Genomic DNA, 18556 nt, shown 5'->3' with positions numbered 1-18556 from the left:
AGGGTTGAGGAATTCCGGGGCATCATCTCAGCTTGGGAAGCCCTGGGCATGGAGCCCTGATGTCGTGTCTGCAGACACCCCTGGAGGATCCCAGTGAAGTGATGGCCTTGGTGTGAGGGCCCTGCCTCCGGTCAACACAAGGGGCATCCCCGGACCCGCCAGGGCTCAAGATGAGGACCTTGAGGGAGGACACAGGGAATCCCACAGGTCCCGGCACCTGCTGTCAGTCAGGGGCGACTCTCGTGGGGGCATGAGCTCGGGGTCTCAGAGATATTGGAGACTTGTTATAAGGGGTGGGGCCTCAGAGATTGGAGGGGAGATTCTTAGGCTTTGAAGGAGTTTAGGTGAGGACCCTGAGGAGGGACTAGAGGACCGTGGACCCCAATCAGAGGAGACCTCAGAGAGCCCATCTCCATTGTCAGTCCAGGGCGACAGTGGAGTAGAATGAGTGCAGCGGGCATGGTCTGACTTCCTGACACCCGTGTCTTCCAGAGAGTGGGGCCCTGGTATAAGGGGGGGGGCTTCAGCTGGGTGGAGGCGAGAATCCAGGTCCTGCCCGGGGGCAAGGTGAGGTGCCTGAGGAGAACTAAGGGGACCCCAGGGATTAAAAGACCCCACAGATCCCCACCCCTGGAGTCGGCCGTGGGAGCCCTTGGGGTGAGAAGCGCACACTAGGTCTGACTGGGGACCTCCTGAGAGCAGCAGGGCCTCAAAATGGAGGACGGGATAAGCCCGGGTCCTGCCTGGAGTCCAGGCTTCATGAGAGGAAGGAATCAGGCAGTTAGACCCGAACATAGGGAGGAATCCTTGCCTTTGATGGGGGTCTTGGAGGCTGCAGAGTGGGGTGAACAGGGTGAGCAGTTTCTTGACCTCTGGCTTAGGGACCTCAAGACCTGAGGTGATCAGGCGGGGGGCTGAGGCTTCAGGTCCACAGAGGGTGGACTTCCCAGACACCGAGGGAGGACCGAGCAGACCCCTGCCCCTGTGCTCAGTGCTGGGAGGCCAGGCAGGACGTGAGGAGGAGCTGAGGACCTGCAGGAGGCCCTGGGCAGTGTGGCCACATGTGGGGACCCTTAGTGCTTTCTGTTCAGGCTCGCATCTTGTTCTGAGTTTCCATGCAGGCCCCCAGAGGGGTTGGACCAGGTCGTGCCAGGATAAAGGTGAACACTACAAGGGAACTCTAAGGGGACCTCCCACCGCACAACTGGGGGGACCTCACAGAGTCCACTCCTCGTACCATCCCAGAAGGCTCAGGGCTGTGCCACAGGATACCCCCAAGGTGCCCCCTCCATTTCTCTCACAGGAACTCCAGGAACCAGGAGGCAAAGGCAGAGGTCTGAGGACCATGACCAGAGGTTAGAGAATAGAGGAGGTCCAGGCAGTGCCAGGAGTCAAGGTGAGGAGGGTGGCCTGAGTGTGCACCAGGGGCTCCCCATCCCAGAACAGAAGGGACCTCACAAGGGCCTAATCCCCACACCTTGTCAGCCCTGGAAATCTCGGGCTGTGCTGACTGCACTCTGGGGAGCCACCTCACTTCCTCCTTCAGGTAGCCAGGGGACTGAAAGCACCTATGAAGAAGAGACTTGTACATGGTCTGTGTCGGACCGCCCAGGATGCGGTTCTCAGCAGAGGCCGCTCTCATCCTCTCCCTTCCCCAAGCCCATGGTCCCCATCTGTCCCCCTGCCTTATTCCTGTCTGTGCTTCAATCCCAGGCATGGCACTTGGATTCGAGATGAGTGAGCTGAGCAAGCCCAAGGAAGACCTTTAGGACCCAGGCGAGGCCCAGGACCTGGAGGAGGAGCAACTCTTGGGGGCTGAAGCAGGGGAAGCTGCACCCGCCTCGGCCTCCTCCCTGTCAGTCTCCCTTGCAGTGGCCTTGTCCCAGGAAGCTCTGAATGAGATGCCGGTTAACCTGATGAAGTTCCTTGCTCTCCAAGTATCAGGCCAAGGAGCTGGTCTGTGGCGTTGAGGTGAAGGAGGTGGACCCCATGGAGCACATTTACATCATGGTCTCCACCCTGGGATTCACCTGCAATGCAATGCTGAGCAGTGGGCAGGGCTTCCCCAAGGCCGGTCTCCTGGTGCTCGTCCTCAGCCTGATCATGCGGAATGGAGACCGAGCCCCTGTGGAGGAGGTCTGGGGAACACTCAGCAGGTTGAGTGTGTGTCAGGAGTGAGCAATGCGTCTTTTGGGAGCACAGGGCACTGCTGACCCACATGTGGGTGCAGGAAGGGTACCTGGAGTACCAGCAGATGCCTGACAACGACCCTCATCGATACAAGTTCCTGTAGGGTCCCTGGGCCTATGCGGAGACCAACAAGTAGGAAGTCACGGAGTATCTGCTCAGAGTCAGCCAAAGGTTTTCCAGAACCTTCCCACCCCCGTCTGCAGAGGCTGTGAGGGAGAAGAGGAGCCCTGACCCAGAGAAGCCGCCAAACATCCTTCTCTCTCTGACTGAAGAGGGACCAGTCAGCTTTCTCAGTAGTGATGGCCTGGGCCACTGGGGAACCCGGTGTATAACATCTTTGTGTTCCTTTTCTCTGCGATGACGTGGAAATAAATCTGTTTTTTTAATGAATTTTTCAAATGTGTTTTCTCACCTTAAGCCTTAGTAAACTTCAGTATCTAACTTTGTGAATGACATTGATCACACATGTACACTTAACCAGTTAAAGGACCAGAGTTTTGCTGTTTTGTAAAAGAGATTGGGAACTCTCCCATTTTATTTTGTGACCCTGAGCAAGATAACATGGAATTGGAATTACAACTATTTTGGATATGTGAACTTACTAGCATATATAGTTGGTGGAAGAATTGGAAAACAAAAAATGATTGTAGTGAATTCTTAGTTCACTAACTATAGAACTTAGTTCTATAGTTTTTGTCTGTCATTCTCTAGAGCTAATCCATATCTGTTTACTCGGATTTTGCTAGGTTATTATTTAAGAAAGTAGGAGAAAATTGATGAGATAAATAGCCCCCCTTCTCACTGGTTCATTTAGTCCACAAAACTTCACGGAGCCTCTGCTCTGTGGAAGGCCCTGTGTTAGCAGTGGGGACACTAGGAGAAGCAGGAAACCCCATACCCAGAGCGATGGTCTAGGAGCCACAGTCACACGAGGAAGGTGGAGAGACGTTCCATAGTCCCACAGAACAGGCAATACGGGGCATGGAGGTGGGGATCCAGGAGGAGCACTCGAGTGTTGGTGCCTGAGCCAGGGCAGTTTGGGGCTTTGGGAAGCTGGGTTCCTTCTGTGGGAGATGATGGTAATCAACCTGAGTGGTGTCAACAGCCAGACTGTAGATAGTGTCTTACGAGTGAGAGGAAAGTCTGGAATCAGACATGCGTGTTAGAAGTTCATCTTCTCTCCAATAAATCTCCTGGGTCTGAAAAATAACGTGCACTTTGGTCAGAACAGGTAGACACCTGGTTTTTCTGCCTGAGTCTAAATATACTCGAAAGTTTCCAAATGGGAAATGAGCACATTTTATTTGGTGCAGTCTATTCAGTCTCGGGGTATATAGTTGAAGACATTGCAATTACCACCCTCAGTCTTCTGGTAAGATATTAATGGGGTTCTTCTTTGAAACTGGCAGTTGGACACTTCAACTGTTGGGTCAGCTTTGCTAGGTGGTCAGACCCCAAAGCCATAAAAACTGCACTGAACCTGAATTCACATACCTCAGAATCCTCCTTGCAGGTGAAGGGTGGTGCATTGTGCCTATCCTTGGTGGATTTTGTAAAGAAAACTCCCACTGTCCTTTTCCTCCCACTGTCTCTTGTCTGATACCTGCCCCTCATGAAGGTCACAGCTGTTGGGGAGCCTACGGGCAACTGTGTAGGTGCTCAGGCAAGTTCTATCCTGTGGAGGCAGCTGAGTCTCCCAGGCTACACTCCCTGGCATCAAGAGGTAGGGGCACATATTCACTCTGCTGAGACTGTGGGTGGGTGTCACTGCAAAGGGTAGGGCAGAAAGAGCACTGGAGGGAGAAGAGGGGGAACCCCCCTCCCTGACATCCACAAGAGCCTTGGAAACTAAATCAGATCTTGCATTTAAAAGTGCTGATACAGAGTAGTTACTAGAAAGAGTTGGGGATTCAAGGCATCTTTGGCTTTCTCAGAAACTCCTCAACACACGAAGGGCATTGTCTTCATCGCAGGCTACACCTACCAGTTGCTGTCTGTTGAGCATCAAGCACACTGCAGGGCAGGGGAGAGACTCCAGGTCCTTGCCCACATCTCTTCTCCCTCTGCTTCCTGGAAGCTGCCTGTAGGGAACATGGGATCTTTATGTAAACCTACAAAAATTTAGAAATAAATACATGATTAATTCACCGATTTTAATACAAAGACAGAAAAAATGGTTCATCTAAATAACAATAGCATGTTGTTTGAGGGGAAAGCATCCCCTTTGTGTTGATGCCTGGGGTGGGATGGAAAGGTATTTTGGATGCAGGTGGTGCCACATCCATGGGGCTGAGCTCCCAAGAGCTTCCATCTAACTGGCTGATGGGAGCTCTGTCCAGGCGCCATCCATTCAGGGCCAAGGTGAGGACCTGGGCTCCTCCCGGTGGCACAGTCAGAAGGTGGGTGTTTTTAGGCAGGTGGAAGACGACGGTGCATTTTGGATTCTGGGCACTGCAGAGGGTATCCTGGAGGTGGTACAGCCAGAGGGACTGAGGAGGGTGGAGAGCCCTGGGAGCAAGGGGCAGGGATCCAGCCTAGGAGTCTGGAGCTGAGCTTCAAGCCAGAGTCACATGAGGACCACACAGTCCTCGCCCTCTGGCCTCCTTCTGGGGTCCATCCTTCTCTCCCTTTCCCTTTGTCACATGGCAGGGCTGGGTCAGGAGAAGAGGAGACATTTGGATGGGGAACTGGTGCCCGAACCTCTATGGAGAGGAGCGCAAAGTGCCAGGTGGGAACCATGGCTCACAGGTCAGTAGGACTGTTATGATATCTCCCGTGGGAACCATCTTCCTTTGGGAAGAGCATGTCCTGTCACCACCATTAATAGAGTAACCAGTAGCCACATGAGGCTGGGTATTGTGAACTCAAATGTGCTTAGTGTGTCCCACGGCCTGGCCGTCTGCCTTATAAAATGTGGAATCAAATGTAAATAGCTAGAAGTGGGTAACGGCTAGATAGCTCCGCTGAGGAACTGCAGAAGCTACATGGAGGACCAGAAGCACAACTTTCCTTGTGGGTCACCGGGAGTGGTGGTAGGTGGGGTCACTGTTTCCTCTGGTTCCAGGGCCATGTATCTTACTTAGTGGGGGAACTAATGACGACAGATGTGGAGTTTGCCCAGTCCCTGGAGGGTGAAACCCCAGCACCACGGGCTCTCATATCCCAGTGTGCACCTCACATGTGCTTCGTAGAGGCCATTCCACTGCCCCAGGAGACCAGCAGCTCTGGAAGCTGTGGTCTCAGGGCAGTGACGGCTTTGGTGTAACGGTCCAGCCTTGGGTAAACTCAGGGACATCTTGTACCTTCCAGAGCTCAAGATGAGGACCCTGAGGAGGACACAGGGCCCCTCAGATCCCACCCCTGCTGTCAGCCCTAGGCATCCCTGGTGGCGGCTTGAGCACTTGGCAGCGGGTCCTACCTTTGGCATCCCTGTCTCTGACAGGTTGGGGCCCTGCTTTAAGGGACGGGCCTTAGAAGGAGAAGGGGAGGATCTTAGGTTCTGAAGAAGTCTGGGTGAGGACCCTGAGAAAAGACTGAGGGGAACCTGGATCCCATCACAGTGGGCTCAGGGAACACATAGGGTGGGATGAGCACATGCCGCATTTCCTGACATCCAGGTCTCAGAGAGACTGGGGACCCGCTATAGGCGGCGGGGCCTCAGGCGGGCAGAGAGGAGAATTCCAGGTCCTGTGCGGTAACCAGTTGAGGTCCCTGAGGCGGGACTAGGAGACCCTTGACCTCAAAGAAAGCTGTCTCTGTTGTCGGTCCTTGGAGACCGTGAGGTAGGATGAGAACAACAGGCATGGTCTGACTTCCTGACATCCGGGTCTCAGAGAGCTGGGGCACGTGATACAAGGGGCGGGGCCTCAGTTGGGGAGAGATGAGGATCTCTACTCCGAGACAAGGTAAGGCCCTGAGGCAGGACTAAGGGGACCCCCAAGGAGGACTGATGGAGCCCCACAGATCCCTGCCCCTGTCATCTGCCCTGCGAGACCCTGGGGTGAGAAAAGCACACTACCCCTGTCCTGACTTTCTGACATCCGGGTCTCAAGAGGGACTGGGGCCCTGGTGTGAGGAGCCGGGCCTCAAACTGGGGGAGGACAGAGCCCCGGTCCTACCGGGAGTCAAGGTGAGGATCCTGATGGGGGAGTGAGGGGAGCGGGACCCCAGAACAGAGGGGACCCTAGTAGTCCCCAGGCAGGACGACCTCGTGCCGCATTTCCTGACATGGGGTCTCAGAGAGACGGGACCGGGTCAGAGCAGCGGGCCTCAAAATGGAGGACGGGCCAATTCCAGGTCCTGCCTGGAATCCAGGCTCCAGGCGGGGAAGGACTGAGGCAGTTAGACCCCAACACAGGGTGGGATCCTTGCCTTTGATGGGGGTCTTAGATGTCCCAGAGCGGGTTGAGCAGGATGAGCAGTTTGTCGACCTCTGGCTTAGGGGCTTCAGGAGATGAGGTGCTCGGGCGGAGGGTGGAGGCTTCAGATCCACAGAGGGTGGACTCCTCGGACAGAGCCGAACCCACCCTTGTGGTCAGTGCTGGGAGTCCAGGCTGGACGTGAGGTGGGGACCGAGCATCTCCCCAGCCTAGGACCCGCAGAAGGCCCTGGGCAGGTGCGACCACATGTGGGGCCCCTTAGCGCTTTCCCTTCAAACTCGGGTCTTGTTCTGAGTTACTCTGCAGGCCCCCAAAGGGCAGGGTCCAGGCTGTGGCAGGGGAAAGGTGGGCGCTACAAGGGAGCTACAAGGGGACCACTTCCCCCACAGTTTGTTGGGGGGAGCCTCAGAGTCCAGGGCTGTGCCACAATCTACCCCCAAGGGGCCCCCTCCATTTTTCTCACAGGGGTTCCAGGAACCAGGAGCAGAGGTCTGAGGCCTGTGTCCAGACATCAGAGAAAAGAGGAGGTCCAGGCAGTACCAGGAGTCAAGGTGAGGAGGGTGTCATGAATGAGCACCAGGGGCTCCCCATCCCAGAACAGAGGGGACCCCACAAATCCCTAATCCCCCCACCGTGTCAGCCCCAGAACCTCTGGCTGTGTTGGCTGCACCCAGGAGAGCCACTGCCCTTCCTCCTTTGGGTAGCAGGGGGTCAGACTGCCCAGGAGGAGGGCCCGTGTGAGGCCGAGAGCACCCCTCAAGAGGAGACCTATAAGTGGCCTGTGTTGACCACCCAGGGTGTATTTCTTAGCTGAGGCCCATGGTCCACAATGTCCCCTGCCTCACTCCTGTCTGTGCTTTGATCCCAGGCATCGTGCTCGTGGTCGAGATGAGTGAGCAGAGGAAGCCCAAGAAAGACCTTCAGGACCTAGGCGACACCCAGGGCCCAGAGGAAGCACAGCTCTTGGGGGCTGAGGGAGGGGAGGCTGCAACCCCTTCGGCCTCCTCCCGCCCAGTCTCTTCGTGCTCTGCTGAGGAGGCCTTGACCCAGGAAGCTCTGAATAAAATGGTGGCTAACATGGTGAAGTTCCTGCTCTGCAAGTATCGAGCCAAGGAGCCAACCACCGATGCCGAATTGATGAATACGGTCCTCGGGGATAACCAGAAGTACTACCCAGTGGTCTTCCGCCAAGCGGTTGAGTGCGTTCTGCTGGTCTTTGGTGTAGATGTGAGGCAGGTAGACACTGCACCCATCTACATCATGGTTCCCTCCCTGGGCCTCACCTATGATACGATACAGGGAAGTGGGCAGGGGCTGCCCAAGGCCGGCCTCCTGGTGGTGGTCCTCAGCCTGATCCTCCAGAATAGGGATCGCAGCCCTGAGGAGGAGATCTGGCGAGCACTCAGCAAGATGGGGGTGTGTGTTTTGAGGGAGCACCCCATCTTTGGGGAGCCCAGGGAGCTGCTGACCCAAGTGTGGGTGCGCGAGGGGTACCTGGAGTACCGGCAGGTGCCTGACAGTGACCCTGCTCGCTTCGAGTTCCTGTGGGGTCCCCGGGCCTTTGCAGAGACCAGCAAGGAGAAATTCACGGAGTATCTGCTCAGGGTCAACCGAAGGGCTTTTAGGTCCTTCCCACTCCCTTCTGCAGAGGCTGTGAGGGAGGAGGAAGAGGGGTCCTGAGCCAGAGCAGCAGCCAGGCTGATCCATCCCTCTGTAGTTGAAAAGGGAGTGGTCAGCCTTCTCAGGAGTGATGGCCTGGGCCACTTGGGGAACCCCGTGTGCAGCATTTTTAGGTTCCTGTTCTCTGTGATGACATGGAGACTGATCTCTGTTTTCTTTAGGAATTTTTCAAATGTGCCTTTCAGCATAAGGCTTAATAAACTTCAGTATCCAACTTTGTGAATGACATTGATCACACATGTATTTGTACTTACCCAATTTAAGGACAAGAGTTTTGCTAGTTTTTAAAAGTTTGGGAACTCTCCAATTTTATTTTGTGACCCTGAACATGGTAACATGAAATATGACTTATAACTATTTTGGAAATATGAACTTACCTAGCAGTAATGTACTTGGTGAAAGAATTAGAAAATAAAATGTGATTATAGCAAAATCTTGCTTCTCATACTTTTTGTCTGTCATTTTATACAGCTCAGCTATCTCAGTTTATTTGGGTTTTCCCAGGTTATTATTTAATAAAGTAGGAGAAAACTAATCCAACTAAATAAGCCCCTGCTCCTGGCTCATTTATTCCACAGAACTTCAGGGAGCTTGTGCGCTGTGACAGGCCGTGTTAGCAGTGGGGACACTAGGAAAAGCAGGACACCCCCCACACCGGGAGTGATAGCCTAAGAGCTGCAGCCACATGAGGAAGGTGGAGAGGCGTCCCCTAGTCCCACAGAACAAGGCAACATGGGCCAGGGCGGTGGGGTTCCAGGAGGATCCCTCAAGTGTCAGTGCCTGAGCCAGGGCAGTTTGGGCTTCGGGAAGCTAGGTTCCTTCTGTGGGAGGTGATCGTGATGAGGCTGGGTGGTGGCAGTACCAGACCTCTCGACGATGTCTTATGGGTGAGAAGAAAATCTGAGATAGGACATATACATTAGAAGTCCCTCCTAACTCGGAGATGAATCTCCTGGGTCCAAAAGAGAAAGTGCACTTTGATCAGGATCAAGTAGACGCCTGGTTTTTCTGCCTGAGTGTAAATACACTCGAAAGGTTCCAAATGAGACATGAGTGAATTTGGGTTGGCACACAATCTTCTCAGTCTCCGGGTTTATAGCTGAAGACATTTCAGTTACCATGTTGCAGAAACCGGTACTCGAGAATCCAAGCACAACACTCAGAGGGTTGGAGAACTCAGGTTTATTATGCTGGTGGGCCCAGAGGAGTCAACACTCCAAGCTCTGAGCCCCGATCAAAGGGATTGCAGAGTTTTTATAGACAGACTGTAGTGGGCAACACTAGCTGTTAATAGGCTGTTTTAAACTAAGGGGTTTCTCACACGTGGGAACAGTGGTCAAGATGGGGAGGAGGATGCCTGACCTGGACAGGCATGATTAAGCAGGTTTGCAGGGGCAAAGAGCAGGACAAGGGTGAGTGAGATAAACTCCAGTTTCTAGCATTGCAAGTTCCCGTTTTCTGAGACTACAGGACCTAGGTCATTTAGTCTTTGCAAGGGGTAAGCTGAGTTACAGAGGCAGAAGGAGAAGGAGGTCATGTAAAATTTTAACTTTTCCTCTTCATTCCCCACTCTTGATGCGTCTATCACTCGCTGTAGAAAGCATCGTCCCATGTTTTTGGTAGGACATTCCGGGCTCCCCATCATTTAGGGGGGTGTATTGAACTATTGCCGTTTGTAACTTTGTGGCTTCAATCCAAGAGTTTATGAACTGGATTGAGAATACAAGGGCCAAACAAGATTGCTGCAAAGAGCATGAAGAGAGGACCTGTTAAAGGGAGAAGCCATGATGCCCAGCTCCAGATATTGCTCCAATTACCCCAAGAATTAGCTAGTTTTTCTCTCTTTTTATGATTTGTTCTCTTTGATACTGGGCCATGTTCCTGACTATTTCTGACTGGTGTATATAAAAGCAGCATTCTTCATTCAAGAAGAGGCAGTAAAAGAAGAGGCAGCTGAAAAGGCAGACACTTTTCAACTGTCAGTAGGTCTGCTGCTGCTGCTGCTAAGTCACTTCAGTCGTGTCCAACTCTGTGCGCCCCCATGGACTGCAGCCTGCCAGGCTCCTCCGTCCATGGGATTTTCCAGGCAAGAGTACTCGAGTGGGTTGTCATTGCCTTCTCTGGTCAGTAGGTCTAGACCTCTCTTATTTTGCAAAACCACCTCAGCCAGGGAGTCTAGTTAGTCCTGTAAGGCCACTAAAGATTTGGCCACTCTCTCAATGTCGTCTGTGAAGTCTTTGGACAGTGTATGATAAGAGGTGGTTGATGAAGCAATTCCTCCTATTCCCATACCTATCCCAGCCGTGATTCCCAGACTAGCTAGTAGGGGTATAAACTGGATGACTCTTTTTGACCGCATATGTGCTGCCAGAGGTACGGTGAGAGTCTGGTTGTTAGGGACAATATACATCTGGGGAGTGAGGAAAGCTAAGGTGCAGATACCCACCTAATTGACAGGTAGACATAAGTAAGTATCTGTCCCACAAACAAAGAAAAGGCCTTGATGGGGGCGGCACCATCTATAACAGCAAGGGACACCAAACGACTGCAAAGCAGCCTGCACATAACAGATAACTGAAGACTTGCAGAAGGTTTTCTCCCCATCTTTGTGTTGTCATGGCTATAGCAACTGAGCCTATCATGAAGGGGCATCAGTTATACTGTGGAGCAATTCAGTTAGTAGGGAGAATCGATCATAAGAGACTTCTAGTAAGAATGAGGCTTCCCATTACAGTGAGATAACAGACAGTAAACTGTAGATTCTGACCCAAATCCTAGTCCTGGGGTGGGACAGAAGCTAGTCCTGTGGCGAAGGGCACAGAAATAATAGCAATCAGGGGTAGAGTCCAGGGTTGACAATGAAAATCCATTGATATTTTGATAGCCGGATCCTCTAGCTCCCACCATGTGTTGAGCAGCCAGCTGCCGGAGTGTGGCTGGAGCAAGGCTGAAGAATCCTCAAGCTTCTGCTGTGCATGTACTTAGTCAGCTTCCGGAGTGACTAGAGCAGAGCTCAGCATCCTTTATGGGTGGCGGTCCTTGTTTCTGAAATAGACCTTGAGGAGGTTTTTGGGGTCCTGAACTGCTTTCCAGGTGTCCTCATTACAGGAAGCCACTGCCTTCTTGACTCTGGTGTGGTGGATCCAAGGGATGATACCTATAACTTTAACAGTAGTAGGGGTTGCCAGAATGACCGTGTGAGGGCCTCTGCAAACTGGCTGAAGTGGTTCTTTTTTCCAGTCTTTAACCCATACCTCATCTCCTGGCTGACAGGGGTGAACCCAATTGCCCCGTGAAATGCGTGTCCTTTCTCAAGTTTCTTAGGCAATATGGCGGAAGACTTTCCAGGACCTGGAGGTGTTGGGACATCTCCAGGTCAACTGGTTGTTGGTGGTCTCCTTTGAGCTTTCTTATCACTGGGGGTGGTCTCCTGTATAAGATATCAAAAGGAGAATAGCCTGAGGTCCTCAGGGTGCATTTACAGAGGGCAATGAGAATCCACAGGCTAAGGCAGCTTGTTCTAGTGTTGTCTGAGCATTGGCCAGGGGATATTTTTGTCATACTACTACTTGGAGAAACAAACTTAACGAGAAAGTTAAAGATATATGGCCCAAAGTTTAATAGAAGTAGGAAAGCTGCTGAGGTGCAACTAGGAGAACCAGGTCCAGACATTGGTTCGTGACATTAGTGTTTCTCTATGTGTGAGAAGATGCAAGAAGTTGGACACATAAAAATCTTTACCTGAAAATATCTGACTATCTTAAGGCCTGTTTTCCTGGGTTTTTCCCAGAGCACAGAGTGCCTTATTTTTTGTCTCCACCCTGAACTCCTTTCAAGGGGGTGTTGAAGGTCAGCATCTTGTAGTGGTCATGATTCAGTCTTTGTAGAGGCAGCTGGCAAGGGCCAACTTCCAGTCAGCAGGGCCCCTTCATAGTCATATTTGACCATGTTTGGGGGGCATTTCACAGTTATTGTGTCCCGCAGTGCTGGGAAGGCTCATTCCCAGGTCTAACAAAGATTCCATTGACAGGCCACTCAATGTGTTGTCACTAGATCAGGCCTTGTAAGTAGCAAAAGTTTCTGGACCATACCTGTCTTACTAGCTTCTTGGTCCAGGAAAATGTTTCCTCTTGTTGCTTCTTCCCATATCTAAATTTACATTATTACAGTTACTGATCTCATATGGAACTGCATATTAGCATTTTATCACAGGCTCTATCACACATTTGGTAATATAAAAAATAATCTTCTGAAACAAGCTACATAGAAAATAAGATAGCTAGCGGTTATTAGTAAGGTCACAAGCAGAAATTTAAGTCAAGAACTTTCACTGGGGATAGCCCGGTATACCCCAGGTCACCTGTCTCAGTTAAATGATTATAGCCAAGTGTTAATCTCCTGGTTGTACATCATGGAGCATCTGACCTTTATCCAAAGACTGGCTGCTGAGGTAAGCTTTAGAAATAATCTTAAGAGTGTCCTTTTTAATAATTGAATTAAAACTTTTAGCAATACAACATAACAAGGAACTATCACAGAAGTGTTAGTAGCACAGACCTTAATTAACAAAACTAGAACTTAATATTTAATGAAACATGATATTTTTTTGGAGAATTCATGTGAGGGCATTAACACTGTAGCCAGGTAAGGCTTTAACCCATCAAATAAAAATGAGGTCTGTCAGGGAGCCGGGAAAAGCTAAGCAGCCATCTTGGATTTCCCATTGCCCTAGATCTTTGATTTTTAGCTACTGTTTATTTATTTTTAATTTCCTGATATAAAATCAGACTGTCACCATGTTTTAAGGACATCAAGATAGCAAAAGTCTAACCTTGAAGGGTTATTTTTTGTTGAAGCAGAATGAGCTTTGTCTACATGTACCATAATCTTAAATAATGCTTATTTACATTACCAAAGTAACAAAAAGATTTTTAAAACAAATAAGAATCACTTAAAGGCAAATAAATTTATAATCTGTTATCAAAAGCTGAATTTTTAAGAAAACTTTGTTCTCTAAACAGAGAGAAGACTAAATTCCAGTCTGGTACCAGCTTACTGTTAATAACAAAATTTGTTTATCTGTTTAATCTTAGAAAGTCTTTTACACAAATCTTGAAGAACTAGCAGTATTCTTCTAAATGCATGAGAATAAATTCATAGAAGACATGATTAAAATCTGATTCTTTTGTGATTGACAAGGAAACCTGGTCATAACACTTTAATATGGACATGGAACAATAGACTGGTTCCAAATAGGAAAAGGAGTACGTCAAGGCTGTATATTGTCACCCTGCTTATTTAACTTATGTGCAGAGTACATCATGAGAAACGCTGGGCTGGAAGAAGAACAAGCTGGAACCAAGATTGCCAGGAGAAAGATCAATAACCTCAGAAATGCAGATGACACCACCCTTATGGCAGAAAGTGACGAGGAACTAAAAAGCCTCTTGATGAAAGTGAAAGAGGAGAGTGAAAAAGTTGGCTTAAAGCTCAACATTCAGAAAACTAAGATTATGGCATCTGGTCCCATCACTTCATGGGAAATAGATGGGGAAACAGTGGAAATAGTGTCAGACTTTATTTTTGGGGGGATCCAAAATCACTGCAGATGGTGACTGCAGCCATGAAATTAAAAGACGCTTACTCCTTGGAAGGAAAGTCATGACCAATCTAGATAGCATATTGAAAAGCAGAGACATTATTTTGCCAACAAAGGTCCATCTAGTCAAGGCTATGGTTTTTCCAGTGGTCATGTATGGATGTGAGAGTTGGACTGTGAAGAAAGCTGAGCACTGAAGAATTAATGCTTTTGAACTGTGGTGTTGGAGAAGACTCTTGGGAGTCCTTTGGACTGCAAGGAAATCCAACCCGTCCATCCTAAAGGAAATCAGTCCTGAATATTCATTGGAAGGACTGATGTTGAAGCTGAAACTCCAATACATTGGCCACCTGATGCCAAAATATGACTCATTGGAAAAGACCCTGATGCTGGGAGGGATTGGGGGCAGGAGAAGGGGAGGACAGAGGATGAGATGGCTGGATGGCATCACTGACTCAATGGACATGAGTTTGAGTGAACTCCAGGAGTTGGTGATGGACAGGGAGGCCTGGCGTGCTGCAATTCATGGGGTCGCAAAGAGTTGGACATGACTGAGTGACTGAACTGAACTTAACTGAATTGTTGCTTCTTGACATGCATACAGGTTTCTCAGGAGATAGGTAAGATGGTCAGAGATTCCTATCTCCTTAAGAATTTTCCAAAGTTTCTTATGATCCATACATTTGGGATTCCCTGGTAACTCAGTTGGTAAAGAATGTGCCTGCAATGCAGGAGACCCCGGTTTGATTCCTGGGTTAGGTAGATCCCCTAGAGAAGGGCTAGGCTACCCACCCCAGTGTTCTTGGGCTTCCCTGGTGGCTCACCTGTTAAAGAGTCCACCTGCAGTTCTGGAGACCTGGGTTCGATCCCTGGGTTGGGAAGATCCCCTGGAGAAGGGAAAGGCTACCCACTTCAGTATTCTGGCCTGGAGAATTCCATGTACTGTATAGTCCATGGGTTCGCAAAGAGTCGGACATGACTGAGCAACTTTCACTTCACACAGTCAAAGGCTTTAGCGTTGTCAATGAAACAGAGGTAGATGTCCCTCTGAAATTCCCTTGCTGTCTCTATGATCAAAAGAATGTTAGCAATTTGATCTCTGGTTCCTCTGCAAAGACACTCTAGGATGTCTGGCTCTATGTGAGTGATTCTACCACTGTTGATATCCAGGTCATTAAGATCTTTTTTGTACAGTTCTCCGTATTTTTGCCATCTCTTCTTAATTTTCCAGGGGAAAAATGAGCACTACAAGTGAGCCCTGAGAGGACAACATACCCCAGAACCGGGGGGACCTCACAGAGTTCACCCCACTTTCCAGCACAGAAGGCCTAGGGCTGTGCTACAGTCAACACTGGATACGAGCCTTTGTTACTTCTCACAAGGACTTCAGGAACCTCGAGGTGAAGACCTAGGTCTGAGAATGTGTCCTGAGGTCACAGAGTACAAGGTCCAGGCAGTGTGAGGAGTCAAGGTGAGGCGGGTGCCCTTGGTGTGCACCAAGGGCTCCCCATCCCAGATTAGATGGGACCTAACATGCCGCAAATCACTTCCCCCCTCATCCCATGAAATACTGGCTGTGCTGGCTGCACCCTCAGGAGCCATCTCACTTCCTCACTTGATGCTGGAAAGTCGACCAAGGAGGAACGCCCTTGTGAGGCCCAAGAGCAGCCCTCAGAAGGGGATCTGTAAGTGGCCTGAGTCAGAGCAGTCCAGAGCATGTCTCTCAACTGACCATTCACCGCCCTTCTGGGCCCAGCCCCCGCCCCCACCCCCGCCAGGCCCGAGGTCCCCGTCTGTCCCCTGCATCACTCCTCTCAATGGTTCGATCCCAGTCATCATGCTCATGGTTGAGATGAGTGAACTCAGCAAGCCCAAGGAAGACCTTCAATGCCAAAACCAGGCCCAGGACCCAGTGGAGGTGCAACTTAGGGGGGCTGAGGCAGAGGAGGCCTCATCCCCTATGACCTCCTCCTGCCCAGTCTCCTCTTCCTATGCGTCACCCATGCAGAGTCCTTGCTAAAGAAGGCTCTGAATGTGATGACAGCTGAACTACTGGGGTTCCTGCTGCTCAAGTATAGCACCAAGGAGCCAATCTCCCAGGCTGAAATGCAGAGTACGGTTCTCAGGGATAACCAGGCTCACTTCCCGGTGGTCTTCCGTAAAGCCACACAGTGCCTGCCCCGGGCTTTAGCGTGTAGGTGAAGGAGGTAGATCCCAGAGAGCACATCTACTTCCTGGTCCCCATCCTGGGCCTCACCCTCAATGAGATGCAGAGGGATGGGCAGAACATGCTCAAGGCTGGCCTCCTGGTGACGGCCCTGAGCCTGATCCTTCTAGCAGGGGACCTGACACTGAGGAGGAAGTCTGGGGAACACTTAGCAGGATGGGAGGGTGTGTCTGGAGTGAGCACTTCATCTTTGGGGAGCCCAGGGAGGTACTGACCCAAGTGTGGGTGTGGGATGGGTACCTGGAGTGCCAGCAGGTGCCTGACAATGACCCCGCTCACTGAGTTCCTGTGGAGTCCCCGGGCCTATGTGGAGACCAGAAAGTGGCAAGTCAGGGCATTTCTGCTCAGGGTCAAACAAAGGGCTCTGAGGGCCTTCCCACCGCTGTCTGCAGAGGCTGAGGGGGAGGAGGAAGAGGGGGCCTGAGCCAGAGCAGCAGCCAGGCTGATCCTTCCCTCTGTGATTGAGGAGGAAGCAGCCGGCCTTCTCAGAAGTGAGGGCCCGGGCCAGTTGGGGGAACCAGTGTGAAGCATCTTTGTGTTCCTCTTCTCTCCGATGACATGCAGATTCATCTCTCTTTTCTTTAGGAATTTTTCAAACTTTGGCTGTTTTCATAGAAGGCTAAATAAACTTCAGTGTCTTAGCTTTGTGGATGATGCTGATCACAGCGTGTTTGTGCTTACCCAGTTCGAGAACAAGAGTTCTGCTGTTTTTTAAAAGTGATTGGGAACTCTTCCATTTTGTTCTGTGACCCTGAACAAGATGAAATGGAATTGGAATAGAACTATTTTGGAAATGTGAAAAGACTTAACAGTAATATCATTGGGGAAGAATTAAGAGATAAAATGTAATTGAGGTGAGTTCTTGCTTCTTATATTTCTTGTCTGTCATTTAATACAGCTAAGCTATCCCTGTTCAGTTGGACCTTTTGGGGCTATTATTTAAGGAAGTAAAAAAGAAATCTGATCCAACTTAATAAGTCCCCTGCTCACTGGCTCATTTATTCCACATTTATTACTTCATGGAGCTTCTGCTCTGTGGAAGGCCCTGTGTTAGCAGTGGGGGCATGTTAGCAGGGAACATGGGATCCTTATGTAAACCTACCAAAATTTGGAAATAAATATGTGATTAATTCAATGCTTTTTAAAGTAATTCATTGGAAGGACTGATGCTGAAGCTGTAGCTCCAATATGTTGTCCATCTGATGTGAAGAGCCAATTCATTGGAAAAGACCATTGTGCTGGGAAAGGTTAAGGGCAGGAGAAGAAGGGTGACCAAGGCAAGAAATGGTTGGATGGCATCATCTATTCAGTGGACATGAATTTTGTCAAACTCTGGGAGACAGTGAAGGACAGGGAAGCCTGACATGCTGCAGTCCATAGGATGGCAAAGAATGGGATGTGACTGAACAACAACAAATTCACTCTTTTAAATATAGATAAAGGTTTTATCTAAATAATATTTGCACGTTGTTTGGGGGGAAAAGCATACCATTTGCACTTTGCCTGGGGTGAGGTGGAAATGTATTTTGGAGGCCGGTGGTGCCACATCCATGGGCCTGAGCTCCCAAGAAGCAGGAAAGGCTCCTGACTGACTGACTGATGGAAGAGCTGTCCAGGCACCATCCGTTCAGGGCCAAGGGGGAGGACCTGGGTTCCTCCCAGTGGCACAGTCAGAAGTGAAGTCGCTCAGTTGTGTCCGACTCTTTGCGACCCCGTGGACTGTAGCCTACCAGGCTCCTCTGTCCCTGGGATTCTCCAGGCAGGAATACTGGAGTTGGTTGCCATTTCCTTCTCCAGGAGATCTTCCCAACCCAGGGATCGAACCTGGGTCTCCCGCACTGCAGGCAGATGCTTTACCATCTGAGCCACCAGGGAAATCCACCAGGGAAGTCAGCAGGCGCAGTCAGAAGGTGGGTGTTTTTCCAAGGACTGCTGTCCTCCTAAAACCCTCCAGGACAGTTGTGATGTAGACAGGGTGGAAGAGGAAGGAGCATTTTGGACTCTGGGCACTGCAGATGGTATCCTGGGGGTGGTACAGCCAGAGGGACTGAGGATGGTGGAGAGCCCTGAGCCAAGGGGCAGGGATTGAGTGAGTCAATTCCTAGGCGGGTTGATAACACCTCTAGGTTCCCTGAGGAGGAGAAAGGGGTCTGGGGCTCTCAAGGAGGAGATAGGGGTCTCGAATTCTCAAGGAGGAAGAAGGGACAAATGTTTTTCCCCTCTACATTTCTTAGTCTTAGTCACATAAAATGTTTTTTCCTTTAAGCCTCAAACTGATGATTACACAACCAACAACTCAGCTTCAACTCTGTACTAGGGATTATATAGCAACAATGTATCCTGCTTGAGGACAGTTTCTCCTACCTGAAAACCTTCTGACTAATCCTGATATTTTAGAATGTATATTATGGGAGTGGGTCTGGTAGGATCTTTCTATTTTTAAGTTCTAGTCCTGTTATCCTAAAATGTAAATTGTGAGAG

The 18556-nt window shown here is 50.3% G+C and overlaps 1 protein-coding gene and 1 pseudogene across 1 annotated transcript; both read left to right on the top strand.

The window, feature by feature from the left end:
- The first annotated feature begins 5673 nt into the window (after nt 1-5673).
- LOC100336495 (melanoma-associated antigen 8-like) lies at nt 5674-8682 on the top strand. The gene is made up of 3 exons (XM_024988719.2): nt 5674-6095; nt 7035-7120; nt 7438-8682. Exon 3 carries the CDS (start codon nt 7458-7460, stop codon nt 8247-8249), a length of 792 nt encoding a protein of 263 aa, XP_024844487.1. The 5' UTR covers nt 5674-6095; nt 7035-7120; nt 7438-7457; the 3' UTR covers nt 8250-8682.
- Nucleotides 8683-15572: 6890 nt separating this feature from the next.
- Nucleotides 15573-16499, top strand: LOC789649 (melanoma-associated antigen 9-like; annotated as a pseudogene).
- Nucleotides 16500-18556: the final 2057 nt, after the last annotated feature.

This window comes from Bos taurus, chromosome X, assembly GCF_002263795.3.
Source record: "Bos taurus isolate L1 Dominette 01449 registration number 42190680 breed Hereford chromosome X, ARS-UCD2.0, whole genome shotgun sequence".
In the NCBI taxonomy this organism is placed as follows: Eukaryota; Metazoa; Chordata; class Mammalia; order Artiodactyla; family Bovidae; genus Bos; species Bos taurus.
Note: the sequence above shows the minus strand (reverse complement) of the source record. Positions and strands in the feature narration are given on the sequence as shown.